At 30.1% G+C, this 23,563-nt stretch overlaps 1 protein-coding gene across 4 annotated transcripts in view; it reads left to right on the forward strand.

Annotated features, from left to right (window-relative positions):
- Window positions 1-23,563, forward strand: part of rhea (Talin_middle and talin-RS domain-containing protein rhea) — a 194,189-nt gene that overhangs the window by 83,898 nt on the left and 86,728 nt on the right. For all 4 annotated transcript variants that reach the window (XM_085827690.1, XM_085827687.1, XM_085827689.1 and 1 more), the window contains exons 4-17: window positions 782-911; window positions 6,107-6,195; window positions 6,395-6,464; window positions 9,757-9,899; window positions 12,995-13,122; window positions 13,330-13,393; window positions 13,498-13,602; window positions 13,738-13,827; window positions 15,387-15,452; window positions 15,538-15,639; window positions 16,183-16,259; window positions 20,480-20,574; window positions 21,504-21,592; window positions 22,237-22,489. In XM_085827690.1, coding sequence (XP_085683816.1) covers window positions 782-911; window positions 6,107-6,195; window positions 6,395-6,464; window positions 9,757-9,899; window positions 12,995-13,122; window positions 13,330-13,393; window positions 13,498-13,602; window positions 13,738-13,827; window positions 15,387-15,452; window positions 15,538-15,639; window positions 16,183-16,259; window positions 20,480-20,574; window positions 21,504-21,592; window positions 22,237-22,489 — 1,501 coding nt within the window. The remainder of the gene's footprint in view (window positions 1-781; window positions 912-6,106; window positions 6,196-6,394; window positions 6,465-9,756; window positions 9,900-12,994; window positions 13,123-13,329; window positions 13,394-13,497; window positions 13,603-13,737; window positions 13,828-15,386; window positions 15,453-15,537; window positions 15,640-16,182; window positions 16,260-20,479; window positions 20,575-21,503; window positions 21,593-22,236; window positions 22,490-23,563) is intronic.

Consider the following 23,563-nt stretch of genomic DNA (forward strand, 5'->3'; position numbering starts at 1 on the left):
TAATTTTCATGGGAAAATGTGGAACTGGAATTTTTACCTATTGCATTAATTTCCATTCCTTTATTGTTAGTTTTAGTAGAAAAATCTGAGGCATAAAAATCAGCATGGCTAACTGTTTGAAACTACTTTTAAAAATTCCAAAAGTACTTCTTAAAATCATACAAAAAGGTTTAAGAAATGATGCCTAGAGGAATATCCAAAAAATAGTGACTTATTTAATTTATAATGTTCATGTAATCATTTTTAATCTGAAAATAAAATGTTTCAGTCTTGCATTATATCAATACTGTTGTTAGGGAAATGTGTTTACGATAAAGTCCACATAGCTTTCTTTAGTAAAATATTTTATTTTTGTAATTAAAATACTTTATCTAAGCAAAGATATTTGTTATGAAAAAAATTCAATTTCAATTGTATGTGTTCGTGAACCGAAATGTAAAATCATCAGCTGTAAAAGACAGTTGGCACTTTCTTCTTGATAGAAAATAGCAATATGTCATTAGTAAACCAAACCGAGGCAAAAACGATTGTACTTTTTATTACTTTAATGTGTTTTTTGGTAAAAGTTAAGTTATATTTTGAGAATAAATCGGAGTTTGAGCTGCATATTTTTACCATATCTATATTGTGCATATTTTTATTTATTTATCCAAACAGTTAATTTTATGCTTATTTGTAATATTTTTATGTTTACAAGCTTATTATCTTGGTAGTTTATTTTATTTAAATCCCTTTCTGTTGAATATATCAAGTGCTTTATTCATTTTATCTTTTATGAAAGGATCTCTTAGAATACAAAAGAAAAATGAGAACACTTCGAGTGAGAATGTTAGATGGAACAGTAAAAACCGTCCTTGTTGATGACAGCCAAGTTGTGGCAAACCTCATGGTTGTTATTTGTACAAAAATTGGTAGGCATTTTTTATGGTATTGTTCTACAAAGTATTGTATGTATGTTTTTTATTTATGAAGTGAAATGCCATTAAATTAGTTAAGCATTTGAATAAATAAGTAAAAGGGGAACCTTGTTTTTATTTGTCATTGTAGCAAATTGTTTCATTAAAAAGTATTTTTTAATATACAAATACTTGAACTTTTACAAATTTTAATATTCAAAATATGTTACGTAATTATAAAAGTTTTAATTTAGTCTGCAGTCCAATTTCTGATTATTACTTTATTTTGGAAGTAAAGTTGTTTAAATTTTTTCCATTTAATTAGCATTTTTTTGGGTGGGGAATGTTCCCTAAAGAAATAAAAGTGAAATTTGTTTGCTCCGTGGGGGAAGTGGGAATTGTGTTTCTTTCAATAATTGGAGAGCATAATGTTTCTTTTCTGCATTAATTTTCTCATTGTTATTCTTTAATGCATCAAGTGTTGGCCTTCATTAAATATGCATCTATGTGTTGCATATTTCTCTTTTTTGAAACCCTGAAGTTTAAAATTAGTTATGTTTTCTATTTCAGTTACATTGTATTAAATAAAATGAAATGCTCTCCTCCCCTCCCCCAATCGAAAAAAAAACTTGATATATAAAGAACATGGGCGGAATACATAATAATGCTGCATATGCATGTAGCTTATTGCATCCACAAATACATATAATCATTTCAAGCGTATGTCATGACTGTAAGAACTATTGCAAATCTTGGAACTTAAACAATAGTATGGTCATAAAAACACTATGTATATATGTTACCATGAAAGACCGAAATTGGAGAATGTCGACTTTCACCGGAGAATGTCAACATTCACCAAATACGTCGGTGAAAGATCGAATATTGCATTACATTCTTGTACATTCGGGCGTTCACCGTTGTAGTCGACAATCACAGATATGCTCTGGTGTAGGTCGAAAAGATTGACTCAAATTGGTGATACTGTACGAATACAAGTCCCTGATGTCGACCGTGGTTGTACAAATAACTGAAATGTGTTAGCGGTTGTTGTTGGAATAGAAGACTATATAAACTTCTATAAACTTGGCAAACGAAAACGGTACTCTCAAGTAGCTTTACACACGTAATCGGTTCGTAATTTGTAAAGAAAAGTTATTTTCCATCGATGAGATTTATTTACAAGAAATGTCGCTGAGAGAAGCAGCTGCAGCTAATTCGAGAAGCGGTGCGCAAGCTGTACTTGTTGTCATTGCAAAAGGAAGTGTTCCACAAATAAATGCAGATGTAAAAGCAAGGGCGTCTTGTGCAATTCAAAGTGTCATAATAGTTTAAGTTGTTGCAATAAATAAGATTTGAATCGCATAATTTAGTAATTTTTTTATTACTATTATTTTATTTTCTCATTTAGAACGTACTGTATCATTGAGTAAGTTTTTAACTTCTATTATTTTCCTTTCTCATTTTGAATGTACTATGTGTTTTAAGTTCTTATGTTCTTAAGTTCTTATTTTAATTTGTTAACTGGGTATGATGAAATTTTTCATCATGCTGGGAAGACTATTTCAATGAGTATGACGAAATGTTTCGTCATGCTGGGAAGACTATTTCAATGGGTATGACAAAATGTTTCGTCACGCTGGGAAGACTATTTCAATGGGCATGACAAAATTTTCCGTCATGCTGGGAAGACTATTTTAATGGGCATGACGAAATTTTTCTTACTTTTTTTTCAATCTGTCACTTTACCGTTATTCAAGAAAAATCGATCAATGGAAACACTTGTCCGCTCATAAATTGTGATAACACTCCTAATTTGCACAACTTAATTTCATTTTAGTCTGTATTTCAGTATTTTGCATATTAGTAATAACTTCTTGATTTGAGTAATTGTTAGTTTTTTATAAATATGGCTAAAAATTATTGTGAAGCAGAAAATATTTTTGAATTGTCTGAAAGTGACGATGAAATATTGCCTGGGAGGTTTGGTAAATGACATTATTCTAAGAATAAGTACCAGTTCGGAAGAAAGTGATAACGACTTCTTTACTGATGGTCCAGACATTGAATCAAAGGATGATGATGTTATAGACCAAAATACTCAACCGACATCAGCTGAATGGAAATGTGAAAGAATATTGCGATCGCCTTTCTCGTTTTTATCTCAATCTAGATTACATTTGAAAGACCTGAAGAAAAGGATTGCTTTTTTTATTTTGAGAAATTTATCGATGAGAATTTTGTAGAACTTATTGTGGAACAATCAAACAAATATTCCGGACAGTTTTTGAAAAAAATACTTCCATGAAACCGCGTTCAAGATGTCTCTCGTGGGTTGACACAGATGACCGAGAGATGAGAGTATTTATTTTTTTACTAATTTTGCAAGGAATAATAGGAAAACCTTCTTATCAGCTTTATTTCACAATGCGAGAACGTCTCGAGACTCCATTTTTTTATAAAACTATGTCAGAAAAAAGATGCCAACTGTTGTAAAATTTTTACATTTTAGTGATAACAATGCTTTTGATCTAAAAGTGTGCAACAAAAAAACCTACAAAACCGATTCCATTTTGAACTATTTGAGAAAGAAATTCAAAGTGCTATACGTACCAGATAAGGAAATATCTGTAGATGAGTCTCTTTTGCTATGGAAAGGAAGACTGTCTTGAAAACAGTACATTCCATCGAAAAGAAGTCGATTTGGGGTGTTAAATTGTATAAGATATGTGAAAGTAAACCCGGATACGTAAGTGATTTCATTATATATACAGGTAAAGACACTCAGTATGGTTCGAACTATCCAGAAGAACAGGGACCAAATCGTATTGTTCTTGAATTGTGCCACGATTTGTTGGATAAGAGATATACGCTATATCTCGATAATTGGTATACTAGTACTGATATAGCTGAGAAGATGTGCAGAAGAAAAACCGATGTTGTAGGAACAATGCGAAAAAATAGAAAAAGAATAAATACCATCTGATATCAAAAATTGTGTTTTGAAAAATGATGAACATATTGCTAGGTACAGAGACAAAATAATGATTATGAAGTGGAAAGACAAAAAAAGATGTAATTATATTGAGTACTATCCACGACAATAAATTTGTAGAAATAGAAAAATGATATCAAAACCGGAAGTTATCGCTGACTACAACAAAAATATGGGAGGAGTTGATTTTGCTGACGGACAAATGAAAACTTATGAAATCGCTAGAAACCAAGTAAAAATGTATTACTATAAGATATTTTTACATGCACTAGACATGGTGTGTTTGAATGCATATCTTTTTTTTATACAAGAAAGATGGTGGTCACCTAGATAGGCTTCATTTCCAAACTGTAGGAAAAGGTGTTGGAAAATATAGAGATGGATCGCAGTTGCCATCTACTAGTACAGGACGATCATCTTTGACAACAAAACCATCTTGACTCTTTGAAAGACATTCTGCAGACTTATATACCATCCGACTCTTCAAGAGTAAATGTAACGAGGAGATGCAAATTATGCTATTCCAAAGGTCTTAGGAAAGAATCAAGATTTTGGTGTCCCAACTGCTGTGTTGCTTTGTGTATGCCGCATTGCTTTAGGGAATATCATACGAAATAATTGTTTAAATTCGTTCAATTAATTTGTTTTTCTGGATTAAAAATGTTTAATTTTAATATTTAATATCATTAAATATTTTAAAACGATTTTCTTTTATTTATTCCTTGCGATGTGCTGAAATTAATGCAAAGGAAAAAGTCCCCATTGTGAAACGATTTTACTGAAAGCTTATTTCCCAGTTAACAGGTTAAGTCTCAAGTGCGTTGTTTCGCGACTGAATTACGGAGAAGAAAATATAATATTCTTATGTGTTCAACATTCACCATTAGTACATGGTGAATGTCGACATTGATTGGTGTAAGTCAGAAATAAGAGTATTTGGAAAATATTTCAGACATACACCAAGCGACTATGTGAATGTTGATATTCATAGGTGAAAGTCGACATTCTTCAGATTTCAGTGTTTCACCATAACATACTATATATGACCAGCATCAGCTGACAAGATTTATTTCTTGCGATAGGGGTACAACACTACCTCAAGTGGCATCAGAATTGTGTACTGGGGCTTCAAATCTCAGCATGAGCACTGATGAGTGCTATTTTTATTGCATAAGTTTTAGGAGCTGTTACCTATTTAAAAGTTCCCTATTGAATGTACAATGTAGAGCCATTTAACTCACCAAGAGTTGGCAGTTTGGACAGTGGACGTTTGATGACTGAAAGCCTGATCTCGCCAGTAGTATTTCCAGTTCTTTCAAGGAGATGAAAAGATTTATGTAAGGAGAAAATTCATAGATCCTACATGTCACTTGAAAATTTTATTAATCATGACGATTCTGTAATGGTATGAGGTTATTTAGCTGGTATTCTGTGGGGCTGCTTGTATGTTCATAATTATTTCTGGCTGAAATCTATGTGGATGTTCCTTCTCATAAGTTATGCTTTTCCATGTTATGTCTTCATATTTCACGTTATATCATTCTGATGTGTTTGGTCTTCTATAAAGGATGTGCAGCCGTGCTGGTTTAAAGATGTCAAAGTATAATTCAAGAAAAATTCATAAGTTTAGAATCTGGACATGACATTTAAGTCATCAGATCTCAGTGTTACTGAATGTACCTGAGATTCCATGCATTGCTTTTTTAATGTAGAAATTATGCCTCTCATAATACTGCAAAATCATAGACAGTTTTCAGAAAATGTGCCTGCAATATTCCTATAAATACATTGAGTACTTTCTTCCAAGTCACTCTACCATAAAGGACCTACAAAATTTTAAGCTTGTTTATTGAATTTTTGACATTTCAAGCATGTCTGTGCAGCAGAACACATTTCAAAAGCTTAAGAGTTTTATTTAATAATACAGACTCTTTATATGAAATGCTTAATTTACTTACTCATGCAAGATTAGGAGAACCAAAATGAATTGTAATAGACAAATACACATGAAGACTTTAACATGCTGCTAAGTAAAGTTACTTTTCATCTATGAATGCCATGCATATTGAATTTTGCAGTGTTAAGGAAAAAGAAAATCATTAGTTCAATTTAGTTTTCTTTGCTATTGAAAGCCCTAGCATGTTACTTTATTTCATTTATTAAATCTTGATGTGTGTTTCTTTGCGTTGTTATAGCTTGCTTTCTCTTTTAACAGGTATCACTAATCATGATGAGTTTTCGTTGATTCGAGAGATCACGGATGAAAATAAAGAACCCAATACTGGAACTCTAACACTAAGAAAGGTAACATGTTCCATTAAAATCATGTTTTAAATTCCATAAAAGCTCTTTTTAATATAAATTATGGTATGTATGTATATATATGTACATACCAATTATGGTATAAATATATATGTGTGTATATATATATATGTACATACCAATTATGGTATAAATATATATGTGTGTGTATATATATATATATATATAATTATTATTTTAGGAAAAGAAGGATAAAGATAAGGATCAAAAAATGGAACAGCTGAAAAAGAAGTTGAAAACAGATGATGACTGTGGGTGAATTTATATATTTTAATTACTAAATGTGATTAAACTGTGAAGACAAGTAGTATTTTTAGAGTTTTAAATGTCAGAATTAACGACGTAATCAATAAATTATTGATTGCATCATAATTTTTTTAATGCAATTTAACCCTTTGATGGTTATGAATGAGTTCAGCTCGCAATCAAATCGTGCTTCATAATGCGCGCGAACGAGTTCCGCTTGGGAGCAAGATTTTGACCGAAATGGTTAGTAACGAGCACTACTTGCGTAGTGAAATTTTTCCCCAATGCGCGCTGACGAGCTGACTTCGTTCGCCATTATTATTCTGCACTGATTGTGTTTCAAACGAATTTAGTTAGTTTTACTGTCTACAGATGGCAGTACGAGTTCCATGAATTTCTTTGCATAATGAAGGTGGATTTTTTTTTTTTTTACCTTGTTCATTTTATACGTATTTTGGCGCGGTTTTTAGGGTGTTTGTACAGTAAAATGGCTCAAAAGCAAAAGTTAGATAGGTATGATGATGATTATGATTGTGATACAGAAAGCTTATCAAGTTTTGAATCTGATGAAGACTTTCTTCACAGTATTTCAAGCTCAGAAGACGATTCAAACGATGAGGAAGATTTTTCGAGTGTTCGACAGTGGTGTATAATTGATTCAAGTTCTCACGCTCGTAGCTGATTTAGTTTTACTGGTGATGTAGGCATGAAAGCTTGCATGACAAATATTTCTGATCCACTAGAGTATTTTGAGCTGTTTTTTACTGATGAGATTATAAATCATATTGTTATGGAAACCAACATTTTTGCTGCTGAAAATTTAAATAAATTTAAGAGCAAAGAATACTATGATGTAACCCGATCTCAACAAAGGAAATATTACAAGAAAATATTTCGTTATTTATTGGACATAACAATTTTTAATGCTTTTCAGCTGTTGAAAAAAAAAGGGGAATAAAAAATCAAATTTGGAATTCAGAATTGAACTAGCTGAAAGAATTGTTGAGAAATATCACTCTCATAGACATTTGAAATTAAAACCTGCTGAAACAGTTTCGAATACTTTAAGATTGTCAGCATGCCACTTTCCTGATTATATTCCACCTACAGAAAAAAAAGAAAGAACCTACTAGACGATGTGTGGTATGTTGCAGCAAAAATGATGCTAATGGAAAAAGAATTCGCCGTAAAACACGTACGTATTGCAAAGACTGTAATGCCCCATTATGTGCAATTCCATGTTTTAAAGTATATCACACACAAAAAGATTTTTAGGTAATTACTGTATTTATACTGTGCTTCATAAAGTTTTACATTAGTTGTATTTATTTAGTCCTTTCAATTTAATATTTGTCTTATATTTATAATTAACTATTATTATTTATATAATTGGTTATAATCATTTATAATTTATTGTTTAATAATTATTTTAAAGTACGTAAAAACTGTTATTTTTGTACTACAAATACTTTAAGAAATTTTTAAAACGCGCGAGGCGAGCTATCTACGGCATCGCCAGAGAAAGGTGACATTTTCGGAAGATCGGCGGGGGAAAACAGCTGCCACTTTCGACTACTGTTTACTCCTAATGCTGCGCGAATAAAGTAAACGGAAACTGCTCATTTCCATAACCGTCAAAGGGTTAATAAATTTTGAAAATGCTTACATTTGTTTTTAACTTTTCTGACATCAACTGTCTAGACCAGTGGTTCCCAGTCTTTCTTCCATGTATTGTATGATAAAAAATGTTTTAATCTTAAAATATCCCTTACCTCCCCTTCAGAGCATATGACCTCCTTACCCTCTGTCCAGTGCTTTTGCTGTATATCTTATTCTTGTATTATTTAAGTATCATAAAATAGACTGAAAGAATACAATTAGAAAATTCTAATCTAACAAAAAGTGAGTATTACAGTTTTTGTTTCAAATAAACACAGAGACAAAACATATTTTTTAACCTAAACATAACATTAATAGTTCCCAGTAATTATTTTGATTATCTGTGTTTTTAAAAAGGAAAGGTGAAAATGAGTAAATTAATGAAATTATTGACTGTATATGATGTCTAGGTCTGTACTTAAAATTCTAGGCATGTTTGAAGTACTGTTGCTCCACAATAAAAATACTAAATTTTAAATTGCCTTTATGCTAAACTAAATATAAAAAATTAAAAACTATTTAAAAGAAAAGCTAACAAGCATTTTTGTTGCACAGTGACAGAGTGTAGAGTGGGAAAGGGGTGGCTACACATAAAGCATAAGGAATCAAGCTATTTGACTGTTGAAAGCAGAATGACTAACAACATTGCTTTTATACACATTTTGGTCAGTAATGGTGAAATTTCATCAGAAATCCCCGTAATTACTTTTCCTTTTTGTTCTATGACAAATTATAACTTTTTGAATGTTTTACTTTCTTATCAAACACTTTGTTGTTTTCTGCCATTACTAATAGTTTTTCACATACCCCGGGGGACATGCATACCATAAGATGGGAACTATTGTTCTAAGCCAATCTGGTGATCACTGACTTTGCATAACCAAATATTATTCATTACAGTCCTTTTTCTGATAACTATATTTAATATTATGGCATAGACATTATAGCAAAATGCTTACATAATTATGTGGAGACTTTTCAGTCAAAAAAATGCATTGCAAGACTCAAATTTGTATGATCTACAAATTTTTACTTTTACTCAGCAAAAAAAATAATTTTGATTTTTGCCCTAACAGGGTTGAAAGGGTGAAATATTTTTTAAGTTTGATTATCTTGCATTCAGATTTAAATCATAATATATGCCATATATTAACTTGAGATTGTGGGGAGATTTTACTAAAAAAGTCAAGTGTAGTGAAATGTGTGTGTGTGTGTTAATCATCAGAAACTGAAATGTCTTTGAGCATTAGGAAAACCATAAACGAAAGGAGTGATGTGCCTTTAATATGGACTTAATATTTTTTAAATATTAAATATAAAAGTACTTTTTAAAGTGTGTTTTAGTCATTTAAGGTATTTGTTTAGAGAAATGTTATTTCCACATCAAGATTTTTAAAAACTGTTGCAGTTTTTAAGAAATGCAAAATATCATCTTGTATTATTGAAGTATTCCCCTTCTCCCAAAAAAGATTTTATAACTTTATAATTTTATTTTTTATTTTTATATTATAAGTATTAAAGTAGTTTTGTTTTAATGAGTCATTCAATAAGAAAAAAAACCTGTGATGTTATGAAGTCAAAATTAGTGTAGCATCATATTTTGTTAATTTTGATGTAAATTTGTGTCTCTTTTTGTAGTAAACTGGGTTGATCATTCCAAAACTCTTAGAGAACAGGGAATTGATGAAGAGGAAACCCTACTCCTTCGAAGAAAGTTTTTCTTTTCAGATCAGAATGTTGATTCCAGGGATCCAGTGCAACTGAACTTACTATATGTGCAGGTATGTGTAGATACAGTTCTATTGAGAATGATGGAATGATGTGTTACTTATTTAAATTAATTTTTAACTTTAAAATAAATTTCCAGTTAAATACTTATGTGTTTTTAATATTTGCTATTTTTTAATGTCCTTGTCAGTCCTTATTACTTACGTATCCTTATTATGTATATGGGGATTAATATAAAATGAATTTAAAGTTATGTAGATTATATACTGGCTATATTAAAACTGCTCTTGAATGTAATGATAAGTGATAAATTAAAAATGAAAGAGAGAGTTATTTTTATGGAGTAAGAATTAAACTCATGAAATGGAACAGGCATATTTATTTATAAATATAGTGAAATAAAAATGTGAGCTCTAAATAAAAGGATAAATAAGTATGAATCCAAATGCATTCCTAATAGCTCAAAATTAGAAAAGAATACAAAAGAACATTAAAACAGGGGCCATTGAGTTTTTTTATTCCTCATTCCCCTACAACTTGGAGGTCTTAAATTTATTTTATTTTTAGGCAAATATATATATATATATATATATATGCAAACAAAACTATTCATTTTTGCAAGTATAATCCTTTACTGACCCATAACAACTTGCATTTGCATAAATATTGCATTGAACTTTTAATTTATTATTCTAAAGAACTAAACGACAAACCTCCCTCCACTAACATTTCGGGTGCAAATCTAGTTTTTAAGTCTTGATTTCTTGTTTGTGTACGCTTTTATTTTATGTGATACATGTAAGTTATCTTGTAATTATGATGCTGATCCTTTTCATCATTAAATGAAATGTAGTTGCTTTTAGTGTAGATTTTAAATCACATTAAATATCTTGAGGGTTGTAATAAGGAAAAGAGGTACTAACTTCAGGAATATCCTTTCCCAGCTAGTTGTTTAGCAAAACTGCTATGAAGCTGAGGTAGATAGCCCTAAAATGTTTGTATAAATTAAATAACCCATTCCTTTCCTGTAGTATGTTAGATGCTGTAAATATTATAATTGTTAATTATCAAATGAAAGTAAAACTGCTTTTGAACTTCTTGCTTTGCTTATTAGATGTATCAGAATAGAAGGCTATTTCTCATTTTATTTAATAAAGTAATTTTGAGGCAGCTGTACATCACATTAGTAAATTGGTTTCCTATGGGACATCATGAATATGGTATTTATTTTTCATGTAAATTCTTGTGAATTTGCTTCATCTTAGTTTTAAATTGATATGAAAGTTAAACTTGTTGAGAGATGAAAATGAATTTTACTGCTCCCTCTACTTATCATTATCAGTGAGGTACATTAACTTTTTTGTAGCATTTTGGTTTTAGTCGCATAATGCAGAAATTGTGTTGAAAAGTGTAATTTTGGTGAGTTATTTGATCCAGAAAATTTCCTTAAGTCCATACTGCTAAATTCCTTTTCTGTTATAATTTATCTGAAGCAAATTTTTTAAATAAATTCTTAGCAGAAAGTTGCAGGTCAAACCCGGATTGTAGATAGATTTATAGGATTGTTGGTTTAAAAGTTCATTGATGCTTTTTAAAATTGAAGAAGAAAGTAGGTTTTAAAAAAAGGCTAGGGAAAAAACTGTTTATTTTTAATAGCCTAAACATGTAGCACCAGTTTTGAATTGCTACTGGTTAAAATTTTTTCTGGAATTTTTGCTAAGAACCTACATTTTAATGTAATGGACATATGTTTGTATAATAGAAATATTCTTTCAATAATCAGCTATGCAGTCAAAAGTCTTTAATCCAGACTCGTTGGGATTTCGGTTATTCCGGATTATCAATTTTTCTGGATTATAGATCATCAGTTTAAATCTGGTAAGGTGGCATGCAGAAATTATAAAATTAAAAATATGAAACAGTAATTTATGAAATAAAGAGGAATTATGATCTAAAGGGTATCAAAATTTACAAAAAAAAGCTTAATATTTATTTCTTTACCTTATTAAACGTTTCTTTCACCGCGCGCATGGGTAAAGCATACATTACGCATAGTCAAAATTCGTGATATTTATAATGAGGAGGAATTTGATTTAAATCATATCAAAGATGGAATACATCGAGATGAAATACTACATTTAGTAAGGAATTATAAGCTGAATAAAATAAAAACATCTACTCTGAAGATAACGATAGTGCTGACAGATCAACATCCAGTTCATTGCGTGCCGCGAGGCCCCCCCCCCAGAGCAGCGTGAAATTGATAAACAGATTTCGGAATGGTTAGAGAATCAAAGGATATGCCTTTATCCATTTTTTGCAGGAATTCCTTTTATTTTGTTTGATGGACATCGCAACATACTTTCTCCTTGGCAGCTCCAGCATCGGAAATTCTATTTGACATAAACGAAAGTTCAAGCTTACTTTTATAAAATTGCTCTAACAGGCTGCAAAAAATAATAAGCCAGATCCAATTTGATGATTAGGAAACAACGCAATCTGCACCATTAACTAAAATAGATAACGCATGCGCAGAAAGTTTGTAGCTTTGAGTTCTCCGGATTATGGGTGTCCGAATTAACGACTTTTGACTGTATTATTTAACTGTAGTTGTGTGAAGATGCCAAAAGGTACATTAAGCTATAAAATATTTAGTGTCTATTTCACTCTGTAAGTAGTCTCTGTGACAATTAATAGCCAGATTATTGAATTCACTGAATCCAGTAGTGTCATTAGATTTGATTCTAAGTGAATTGACTACTTGGAATTTTCATGACTTTTTTATATATGCTGCTTTAAACTGTTTCCTTGAAAAGCATATCCCTTTTACAAGAAATTTGCTTGCATTTTTTGCTATAAATGACCTACTATTCTGAGGAAATTCTGTGCTATAAACTTAAATTATCAACCTATTCTGTGTAATTTGTGGAAATTGTATGAATGAATAATTATTCTGATATTTTTTCAGTCTTTATGGGTCTAATATGTGAAGCAAAGTATAGCATAGTGTTAAAATGAAAGAGGCAGTTTTAGTTAATAATATTATTATTCTCTTAAATTGTACTTATTTCATTTTTGTGGATGATTTATTAACAATGTCTAAATTGAGATATCTATTCATTCAAGAAATTAAAGGAAATGTTTTTAGGCTCGAGATGCAATCATAAATGGAACTCATCCTGTGACTATTGATCAGGCTGCGCAGTTTGCTGGCATGCAGTGCCAAATACAGTTTGGAGATCATGTTGAAACTAAGCACAAGCCAGGATTTTTAGAGTATGTAATTTTAGGATTTGTATTGCATTTTTCATAATTTATATCTCAATTTAGTTTACATTAAAAAATTCGATAGTATTTCTGATATTTCCTATAGTAGCATTGTTGTAATTGGTCTTTTATTGTATTTGAATGCTATTATTATAGTTTTATGTTTAGTATATTTAATTAATTTATTTTTTGTTTCATATGTGTTTTCACCTGTAGTTTAAAAGAATTCTTGCCAAAAGATTATTGCAAAATGAAAGGAATAGAGAAAAGGGTTTTTGCAGTAAGTTAAATAATTTTAAAATTATCAATTATTAAAAAAAATTACGAATTTAAAAAAGTTGGTTTGCTGGTGTATATCTCTAAATTAGCATTGCATTGTTTCAGGAACATAAAAAATTTATTGGAAATACAGAATTGGAAGCTAAAGTGAAATATGTTTCATTAGCCAGATCGCTGAAAACATATGGAGTCACATTTTTCCTTGTTAAAGTAAGTGTATTATTTAACAGTTTCCAGCTTTCAGTTCTTAAGAATTGTTCTTCAGATTATGGTTATTAGTACAACATCTGTGAATCTATGAAGATATTTTATCACATAAAATTCTGATGTGTATCCCATTTCTAGGAAAAAATGAAAGGAAAGAACAAACTTGTGCCACGGTTACTTGGGGTTACAAAAGATAGTGTTTTACGATTGGATGAAAAAACTAAAGAGGTGAATAATCTGTTATGTATTTTAAGTTATTTTATAATTTTAGTTTGAAATGTTATTGAAATCATGAATTTTTTACTAATGAGAAACCTGATATTACAGACTGGAAATTGTTTATATAGTCGTGGTGTATTATTATCATATTATTGGTTAAATTCTTTTTTATGTCAGTGATGCTTCAAGAGCGTGGATCAGATATTTTGAAAAGTTATTAAACATTAGATATCAAACTTAATTAAGTTTTAACTTATTTGATGAACATCTCCTTATTTAAAGCATTCGTATAATTTTATCATTATCCAGGGTTATAGCATGTGTACGCACTAATGTACACTAATCGAATCAACGAATGTCGCTCCTACACATCTAACTATGAATCTAAATGCCATATCTAAATTACTGTAAGTGGTGGTTCAGTTACGATTCTATGATCAAAATACTCAATCTGGTTTTTAAAGGGATTTATTAAATACTAAACAAATTAATCTAATCTAGAATCAAATCTAATGTTATATCTGACGACCAGCTTTCGAGCTGCGTCATAACAAATCGAAAGTCAAGTTCTCACTATTGCCATTCTGAGAAAGAGAAAAGTTTGTTTCTAATCAAACCGGAACATCGGCAGAGTGAAAGTTTCTAGTCAAACCGGAACACATGTATAGTTAAGTAATACATTATAGTAAAATAAACTACAGCATCAAAACATCTAATATTACAACCTGAACATATTAGAGCTTTAAAAAATTTTTAATTTTAGCATCCAATTTAACTGATAAAAAGAGTAAAAATGAAAGGAAATTGTAAAGGTGTTTGCATATGGTATTTTAAAAATCTGCTTATTTTAATGTCTTTCACATAGGAAATTAACAAACAAAACAAGCTTTCACTTAAATTACTAACCAAATCAAAATAGGACCTTTTTCATTTTAAATAAAACAGATTCTGCAGTTGAAGAAATACTGTTCAGCAAGAAATTAAATTTAAAATTTCTTGCTGCTTTAACAGTCTGTCAACTTTGTTTTGAAAAGAGTCCCGTCTTTCTTGAAAATTACATTAGTTTTTAGTATTTCTTAAAAGGAAAAAAAAAATCAATTTTCAAGCATTCATTGAAGGCAACTGAGACTATTTCCTTATATTACCTGGTAATTTACGATTAATAGTTTGTACTTCTGTTGTACTTTACAGAAATCATTGAAAAAAATTGCAAATTTTCAATAAATATTTCATTCAATAAGGAGAAATTTGATGCAATTGTGTGAATTAAGAAAATAAAAGCAATGTGCTCTTACTTCTATTATCAAGCTCAAAATAACATTGAGGTTAAATAATGGTGAGTCACCATAGTATAACTTCAATTTTTATGAAGTAATTGACAACTTTGTAATTTTTCAAGTTTTGCAAAAATTTGCAGTAATTTGCTTCAGCATTGAAAAAATTAAAATGTAATCATTCATCCAAGTTCAAATTTTTTATCCAAATTTTTATTTCATTCATAACTGTCTAGAAATGATAGCCAGATTTTAATAAAATAGATATGATTTTATAATATTTTTATTGTGCAGATTCTGAAAACATGGCCTCTAACATCTGTAAGAAGATGGGCTGCTTCCCCAAATAGCTTTACTTTGGTAAAACTTTTGTTAGTTATCTTGAAATTTTTTAAGTGTGAATTTGATGAAAAATGCTAAATTTACAAAAGAAATGCATTTTCAGGATTTTGGTGATTACTCAGATTCTTATTATTCTGTTCAAACTACAGAAGGAGAGCAAATAACTCAACTTATTGGAGGTTACATTGATATCATTTTAAAAAAGGTATTTACTTTTAATTTATATGCGTAAAATAGTGATAAAAGAATGAAATTTAGGCTTCATTTAAATTAATTGATGAAGTTGAATAAAATTTACATTTGACCAGCAAAATGGTCATTGATTATAATTCCTAGATTTGTTGTTTGGTATATTGAATTAAGTTCGAAAAGAATATTAAATAGTTCTGTTTTTCATGTTTATAAAATTATTGTTAACGGTTAATGGTAAATGAATGCATATTCTATTACATTCAGTTGAATGTTAAAAAATGTAATTTTCCTATGGAATATTAAAAAAAAAATTATTTTGCAAGACTACATTTTTGAAAGAAAATTAAAAGTAGTAGAATTTCTAATTGTCTTTTCAAAGATAGTTATAAAATATAACATTGAAATGAAAAATGCTTACAGAAGGTGAAGGAAAATGTATATAAAATATATGTATGCACGTAACTTTGATTGTTTAATGTTTTTTAATTACTAAAGAATGATGTATTTATATTTATAAAGAATGATGTATTTATATTTATAAATTTTCTGTTCCCAGAAAAAGGCAAAGGATCACTTTGGAATTGAAGGTGATGAAGGTTCCACCTTAGTGGAAGATTGTGTTTCACCTGCAACGTAAGGATTTTAAGACATTTTTAATTTACAGTCAAAAGTCGTTAATCCGGACTCGTCGGGACTTCAGCGATTCCGGATTATAGATCATCAGTTTAAATCTCGTAAGATGGCATGCAGAAATTCTAAAATTAAAAATATGAAACCGTAATTTATGACATAAAGAACAATTATGATCTAAAGGGTATCAAAATTTACAAAAAAAAAGCTTAATATTTATTTGTTTACCTTATTAAACGTTTCTTTCACCGCGTGCATGCGTAAAGCATACATTACGCATAGTCAAAATTCGTGATATTTATAATGAGGAGGAATTTGATTTAAATCATATCAAAGATGGAATACATCGAGATGAAATACTACATTTAGTAAGGAATTATAAGCTGAATAAAATAAAAACATCTACTCTGAAGATAACGATAGTGCTGACAGATCAACATCCAGTTCGTTGCAAAAAAAAAAAAAAAAAAAAAAAAAAAGCTTAATATTTATTTGTTTACTTTATTAAACATTTCTCTCAATGTAAGTTGTTTAAGTTGCTTCATTTTATGTGATAATACTTTCTCTTTAATTCTATAAAAAGACATAATTTCTTGTTCAGTTACAAAGTTCCGCTGTTCAAGTCTCGTTAATTGTTGTGCCGAGAATACCGACTAACTTGTCAATCGAAATTTTTTCGTTTTCACTAACCTCTCTGTCACATTCTTCGTGCCATTATCCATTTTTTGCAGCAATTCCACTTTTTGTTTGTTGGACATCGAAACATACTTTCGTTTTGTAGATCCTTTGGAAGTTCCAACATCGGAAATTCTATTTGACATAATCGAAAGTTCAAGTTTACTTTTATAAAAATGCTCTTACAGTCTGCAAAAAATAATAAGTGGGATCCAATTCGAGGATTAAGGAACAATGCAATCATTAACATTAACTGAAATAGATAATTAGATAATTTTAGCTTACACCATCCGTTATACATTAAACGCGCAGGCGAAAACGTAATCTGCATTTGCGCACACGCATATGCGCAGTAGTCAAGGTCTTACGCGCACGCGTAAAACGCCTGTGCGCATGTGCCAACGCTGCGCATGCGCAGAAAGTTTTTAGCTCTGGATTATAGATCATTCCGGATTATGGGTGTCCGAATTAACGACTTTTGACTGTATTAGTTTGCAGTAAAATTACTGTAAAACTATAGAATTTTTAAGTATTGCTCCCAGTATTTTTAATTATGTTCAAAAGATAATATTGAACTAGTGTACTCCATCTTTGCGGGAGAGCTTTTTTTTTTTTTTTTTTTAAATTATTCCATGTTATAATTAAAGTGTAGTATACAGAAGAATCTACATGCATTATCTTTTGGGAAATGCTAAAAGTACATACTTAGATGTATTTCCAAGTGTTGGTAAAATAATATCAGTTGGGAAGGAAAAAATTTATTGAAAGTATCTAAGGAGTATATAATACATATATATGTAAGATCTATATGTGTTTGTATATAAAAATCGATAAATCTGAAACCCAGTCATCTGTATTCTCAATCGTTTCTTCATTGTCTTATCATTTAACTGATAAGTACATTTTATAATACACTGCCAGATAAAGAAAATGTAACAGCGTGAAGATTTAATTTTAGAATTCTGCAAACTGCAATCAACATGCAAATGTACAATTTACGTAAATAATTTGAAGTTTGTCATGTGATAAGTTAGCAAGATAAAAGAAAAGGAACATCAGATGAGTCAATACCTGGTAATTGCGCCCCCATGGGAAACCCATTTGAGCTGTTTTTGTCTCAAAGCAATTTAAAGAAATAAGTTGGGCAGGACCATATAAGTCAGTTTCGGCAATCGGACATGTAAATAATTTGAAATGCAAGTTTGTCATGTGATAAGTTGGCAAGAGAAAAGTAAAGGAAAATCAGATGAGTCAATAGCTAATAATCTCTACCACCATGGGAAACCTATTTGAGCTGTTTTTTGTTTCAAAGCAGTTGAAGAGGTAAGTTGGGCAAAGGCCATATAAGTCAGTTTCGGCAATCTAAGGAGCACAAAGAGTTTTGATTTGACTGGTTTTCCTCTCCATCATATCACAGCTAAAATAAATCTGCAAAGCATCCAGAGCAAAGGATTTAGAGAAGTTGAATTGAAGAAAGGAGTGTAAATCATGCCAGGCTTCCTATATATCTAGACCAGGCATCAGCAACCTTTTTTGCCTTCTGGTCAAAATCAATCAAAATGTGTATATTAAGATGTTTTGGGAAACACTATTTTCATTTTAGAACAATCTTTTGTGAATAATAAGTTAGGTTTTATTGAGAATATAATTGTAATAAATTTTAAACCTTAAAGAAAGTCATTTTCGGCAATCCAACATTTACATGAGTTTCTGTTTGGCTGGTTTGCCCTTCCATCATATCGTGGCTAAAATAATGCTGGTAAAATCCATTGAGACAATTCAATTTCTGCTGTGATTGCAGGACTTCATACTGCTCGATAATGTATCATGATTTGTGGCACCATAATTATGGATAGCTTGTCACCTCTGGCTCGTGTCAAAGGTACAATGAAAGTACAAATAGAAGTGGGCGGGACACCAGAATTTCACCATTAGTTGTACTGGTGCAGTCCCATTTTACTGGGTATGCAGTTCTGTCACAATCTTGAGGGAGAACACTCCAGGGCTTATCCAAGAATTTCCCACCCTTCTTCCCTTACCATCAACCTCTCGAGAGTAGATGTGTATTTTGAATGCTGTCTTGCCACACAGGCACTATCTATACATTTACAAACAACTCCGAAATTTGAACCTAGGCCCATTGGTACAGAAGTTATTGTCACTCACCATTGTACCTACTGGGTGGCGAGATGCAATGACAGCACAATGGATTTATGATAAAATGTTGTTTAATGTCACCTTTGGTTCATATCAAAGACATGATTCTATGTGAATGAATTCTGCAATGTGTCACACTGTCCTGTTTTCAGAATGCTGTTTTGAGCAAGATAACTCAAAACTGCATATGGCAGTCATCAGCACAGACAAGGCATACAAGGTATTCTGATGCTTTTTTTGGCCATTTAGATCTGTCACTAACTGAGCATTCATGAGGCATTTGGGGCTGTTTGCTTGATCTGGCCCAACCTGAACTGGAAGATATATTGTGGATGATGGTTGAAATAATATAGTTATCATCACTGAAGGTTATCAGTGTATTAACAGTTTTTTCAGGGATCTGTTTTGTGATCTCATCTGTACTTTGGAGGGATTGTTCTTACATCGCAAGGGATGTTCTTACTGCCTACTAATCATCCTGTATATTCTGTTGTATTGCATTTTTTAAAAAATTAAAATCATTTATTTACATATGCGTTTTCTGCCTACCAAATTTCATCATATTCTACTTGCTTTTTTACAATGTAGCATTTCCTCTATTAGGCAGTGTATCGTAATAGATTATTAAGTCAGTATCCAGGCAATGACTTTGATATATTATTAATATATTATTGATACATTATTAATATCTGTATTAATTGATACATTATATCAAATAAAATTTGCTTGGTATTAAGAGAGTTTTGAAGATGACAAATTACTAAAAATGAAAAAGAGATATTGCTGTATTTCCTGGATAAATTTTGACATACTGTGTATGCATTTGTCATGGACTGTTTTTGATGTTTACAGTATTCTAGAAGAGGATTTTGAAACTTTGTAAGATGTTGCAGTTTCTTAATTTTATATTCTTTTTAAATTATTATGCTACTTCTCTTTAGGGAGGGAGGGACTTAAGTGCTTATGCCTTTGAAATGCTCTTAAGTTTCATTGTGTACTTTGTTAATAACATCCATCAAATATTGCTTGAAAATGACAACTAAAAAAAGGAAAAAAAGAAGGCCATATAAAATCTGTTTGGGAAGGGGGCAATAGAGAATTACAGGCATGTTTTATTTTGTGATTTGATTGAAAACAAAAGGTTCACAAAAGAACTTATAAATTTTATTTTATGCAGCAGGCATTCAAACATAATGTTATCGTCAGAAATGGTATATATGAAAGTTTTATGAAAACAAGTATGAAATGGGTTATCTGAAAACACTTCATTCCAGTTAACTTATTTTAGCAGAATATTGTTGTGTATATGTTTTCAATTAAAATTCATATCTTTATAATAGTATTTTGATTAACACATAATAAATTGACTTTTCAACGATATTCTTTTTCAGAGCTACTTTCCTCCAAAGTAATCCTGGTACTAAAGTTTCTCATGCAGTATCTGGTTCAGTAGTGATTCCTGGTGTTCTAAGAGCTGATGCCAATGGTAATTTTGATTTTTTTTTTTTTTTTTTTTTTTTTTAGTGAGCATTAAAACTTGTGCATTTAAATCTTGTTGAATGCAGTATTTGTTCATTAAATGTATAAAAATTTTACTTGAAGTTTCTGTAAATTTAACTGTTTCAATTTTTATTTTAAAAATTCTCTCATTAAATTTTGTAGAGACCTTTTTCTATGTCTATTTTAAAATTGTGGAAATTTGAGCACGTGTATACATTGTGATTGTATTTAGAATTATTTAAGTATTTTTGATACTCATCAGTTTTACCAGTGATCAGCAATTAGTCACCAAATGTAGCAGCATTTAAATACAAACACTTTGCCAAATCCAATAATAAGGATTGTTAAATCCTCCCCTCCCTCATTTATTAGAATTATTTTTTCTTCCTCGGATTCAAAATTAAATAATGACAATTTCCAGTTTAGCAATGAAGCTATTGCATTCTTTCAAGAAGGGGGTATTTTACTCTATACTTGAATTTGAAAACTGGCATGATTACATTTTTCCCCTTATTATTATTATTATTATTATTATTATTTTTTAACATTTTTGTTAAAATTCCATGATTAAAAGTGCTTTCTAGAGTGGTATATATGGTACCTAAATTTAGAGACTTTTTTTCGGTGCTTAGTTTTCATTAAAATTGACAAGTACCATATTCTTAAATGTAGCTAAAAAGCTTAAAGAAATATGTACCTATAAAGTTTTCATTTTAATGTACTGTTGTAGTATTTCTCATTAAAGGAATCCATGTGATTTATGTCATAATCAGTGCTGTGTACTTTTGAATGAAGTCTTTTAAGTGTTAAGTAAAATGAACTTATGATTGTTATTAGTAATTAGTCTCTTATATGCAGTGTATGGTAATACAAATTGTTTTTCTTTGCTTCTTAAACTCTCTATTATTTGTTTAGGGCCACGACCATATGGAACAGGTCAGACACAAGGAGCTCAGAATGTTGAAGTGAAAGAAACTGCGCATAGTGCATATTCAGCAATCCAGGTAAAGTGAGCATTCCCATTTACTATTTTAAAAGCGTATTAAATCCATTTTTAGCTGAAATTGATATCATCTGTTTTAATGCTTTAAACCAAATAAAAATTATACCACATTTTTATATTGATTCAAAAATTTTCAGTTCCATATTATATATATCTCCACTAAATATCAGCAAATTTTGTCAATAAATGAGATGCACAAAAATTATTTTGATAATTATTGTTTACTTTTATTAAATTTTTCTGCTCATGAGCGGGGAAAGGAAAAAATTATTAAATAATGCAATTGGGATGGTATCATTAGTTTTTGTACAGCGTTTTCTATTAATTGATAACTGGTCACAAACAATAGTTTGAGATAATATTAAAGAAATTAGATGATAGTTTAATACTGCATCAAATGATTTTTAAAGATGAAACCATAATTCTGAATTTTTATCATTTAAAAATCATAGTTAAGACAAGTCTTCTTAAATTTAAATTTCTGTTTGCAAATATAAGGAGCTATGAAACGTTTAATAAATTACGTGAACATATGTTAGCTCATCTTTCTAATAGTGAAACCTGATAAAAAGCCACTTATTTTGCAAGAAATATAGTTAATTAATTTATCAAAGGTAATAGTGTATTCCTGTCAATCTTTAATAGCCTCAACATCCTAAAGTTCACAGCACTATGTCAGAACCACAGAGAGCTCTCCTCAGTACAATCAGTGCTGGCAGAAGTTCTGTGGATCGTACTCATGCAGATCTTTCTGAACGAATCCATCTGCCAGAACTTGGAAAAGATCCTGCTTCTATCCAGTGGAAACAAAATACAATGGATGTAAAAAAACAAAATGTAACATCTCAGCTTGCTGCTATGAATGCTGCAACTGCTCAAGTTATTACCCTAACTTCAGGTAAAAATTTACTTTAGTATTATAGTATTATAGTTAGGTATTTAGAATTAAAATGATTTTACTAATTGCCTAAGAAATGCAAAAGAAATTTTCATTTAAGTTGCTCCTTTGCATCATTACTTTGGTTGGTAAGCATTGTACTTTTTGGATATATAGACACCTTAAATTATCTGATATTTTCAGATCATCCCACCTGTTATTTCTAATATTATCTATTTAGTCTTTTAATTCTTGCTTATCTTCTAAATTTGTGCCGTATTTTGGTTGATAAGCAATGTACTTTTCGGATATATGGGCACTTTAAATTATCTGATATTTTGTAGATCATCCCACCTGTTATTTCTAATATTATCTACTTAGTCTTTTAATTCTTACTCTCTTCTAAATGTGTACCATATTTTCACTTCATGTATGCCTATGAAGCAGTTTTATACGTGAAATATATATATACTTGTCTATACACCATATTTAAACTAAATGATATGATAAATATATCTCTTTATTATGAATATATGTTTTTCTGTTCGTAATATATATTATAGTTTTATATTATTTCTATCTTATTATTCAGCATCAAAAAATTGGTCATGAAAAATACGCAAAAGCAATGCATTTGCTTTATTCAGTCATATTTTCATCAAGATGTTCAAAAATCAAGTTTTCATTAGCCAATTCAAAAAAGTGCAGTGCACTGTATTGAAAGACCATCCGAAAAGTAAAATGAAGTTAAAATATATGAAAGTAAAGCTAAAAATGTGTTAAATCTCGGTTTTGTAAGCTCTTGAGAATTAATTGTTATTTACGAATTTTTTATTTCATTTTACATACATATTTTTTGTTCATATTTCTTTTTTAACATTAGTTATTTTTGGAATGATGAACTCAACAAGGAGAAGCAAAACTTGTTATGTATTGAAATTATTTTAAAAGCAATGAAATGTTTTGGCAGTGAAGAGCCCGCTGAAACAATACTAAATTGGATTTGTAACAAATTAAGTGTTAAAAAAAATTGGTAGATAATAGAAACAAAAATGAATATGAGCGAGAAAATTAAAATTATATTAAATGCTTAAT

Source organism: Stegodyphus dumicola, chromosome 12 (assembly GCF_044657685.1).
Source record: "Stegodyphus dumicola isolate Sdum_Otavi_A_Nest chromosome 12, ASM4465768v1".
Lineage (NCBI taxonomy): Eukaryota > Metazoa > Arthropoda > Arachnida > Araneae > Eresidae > Stegodyphus > Stegodyphus dumicola.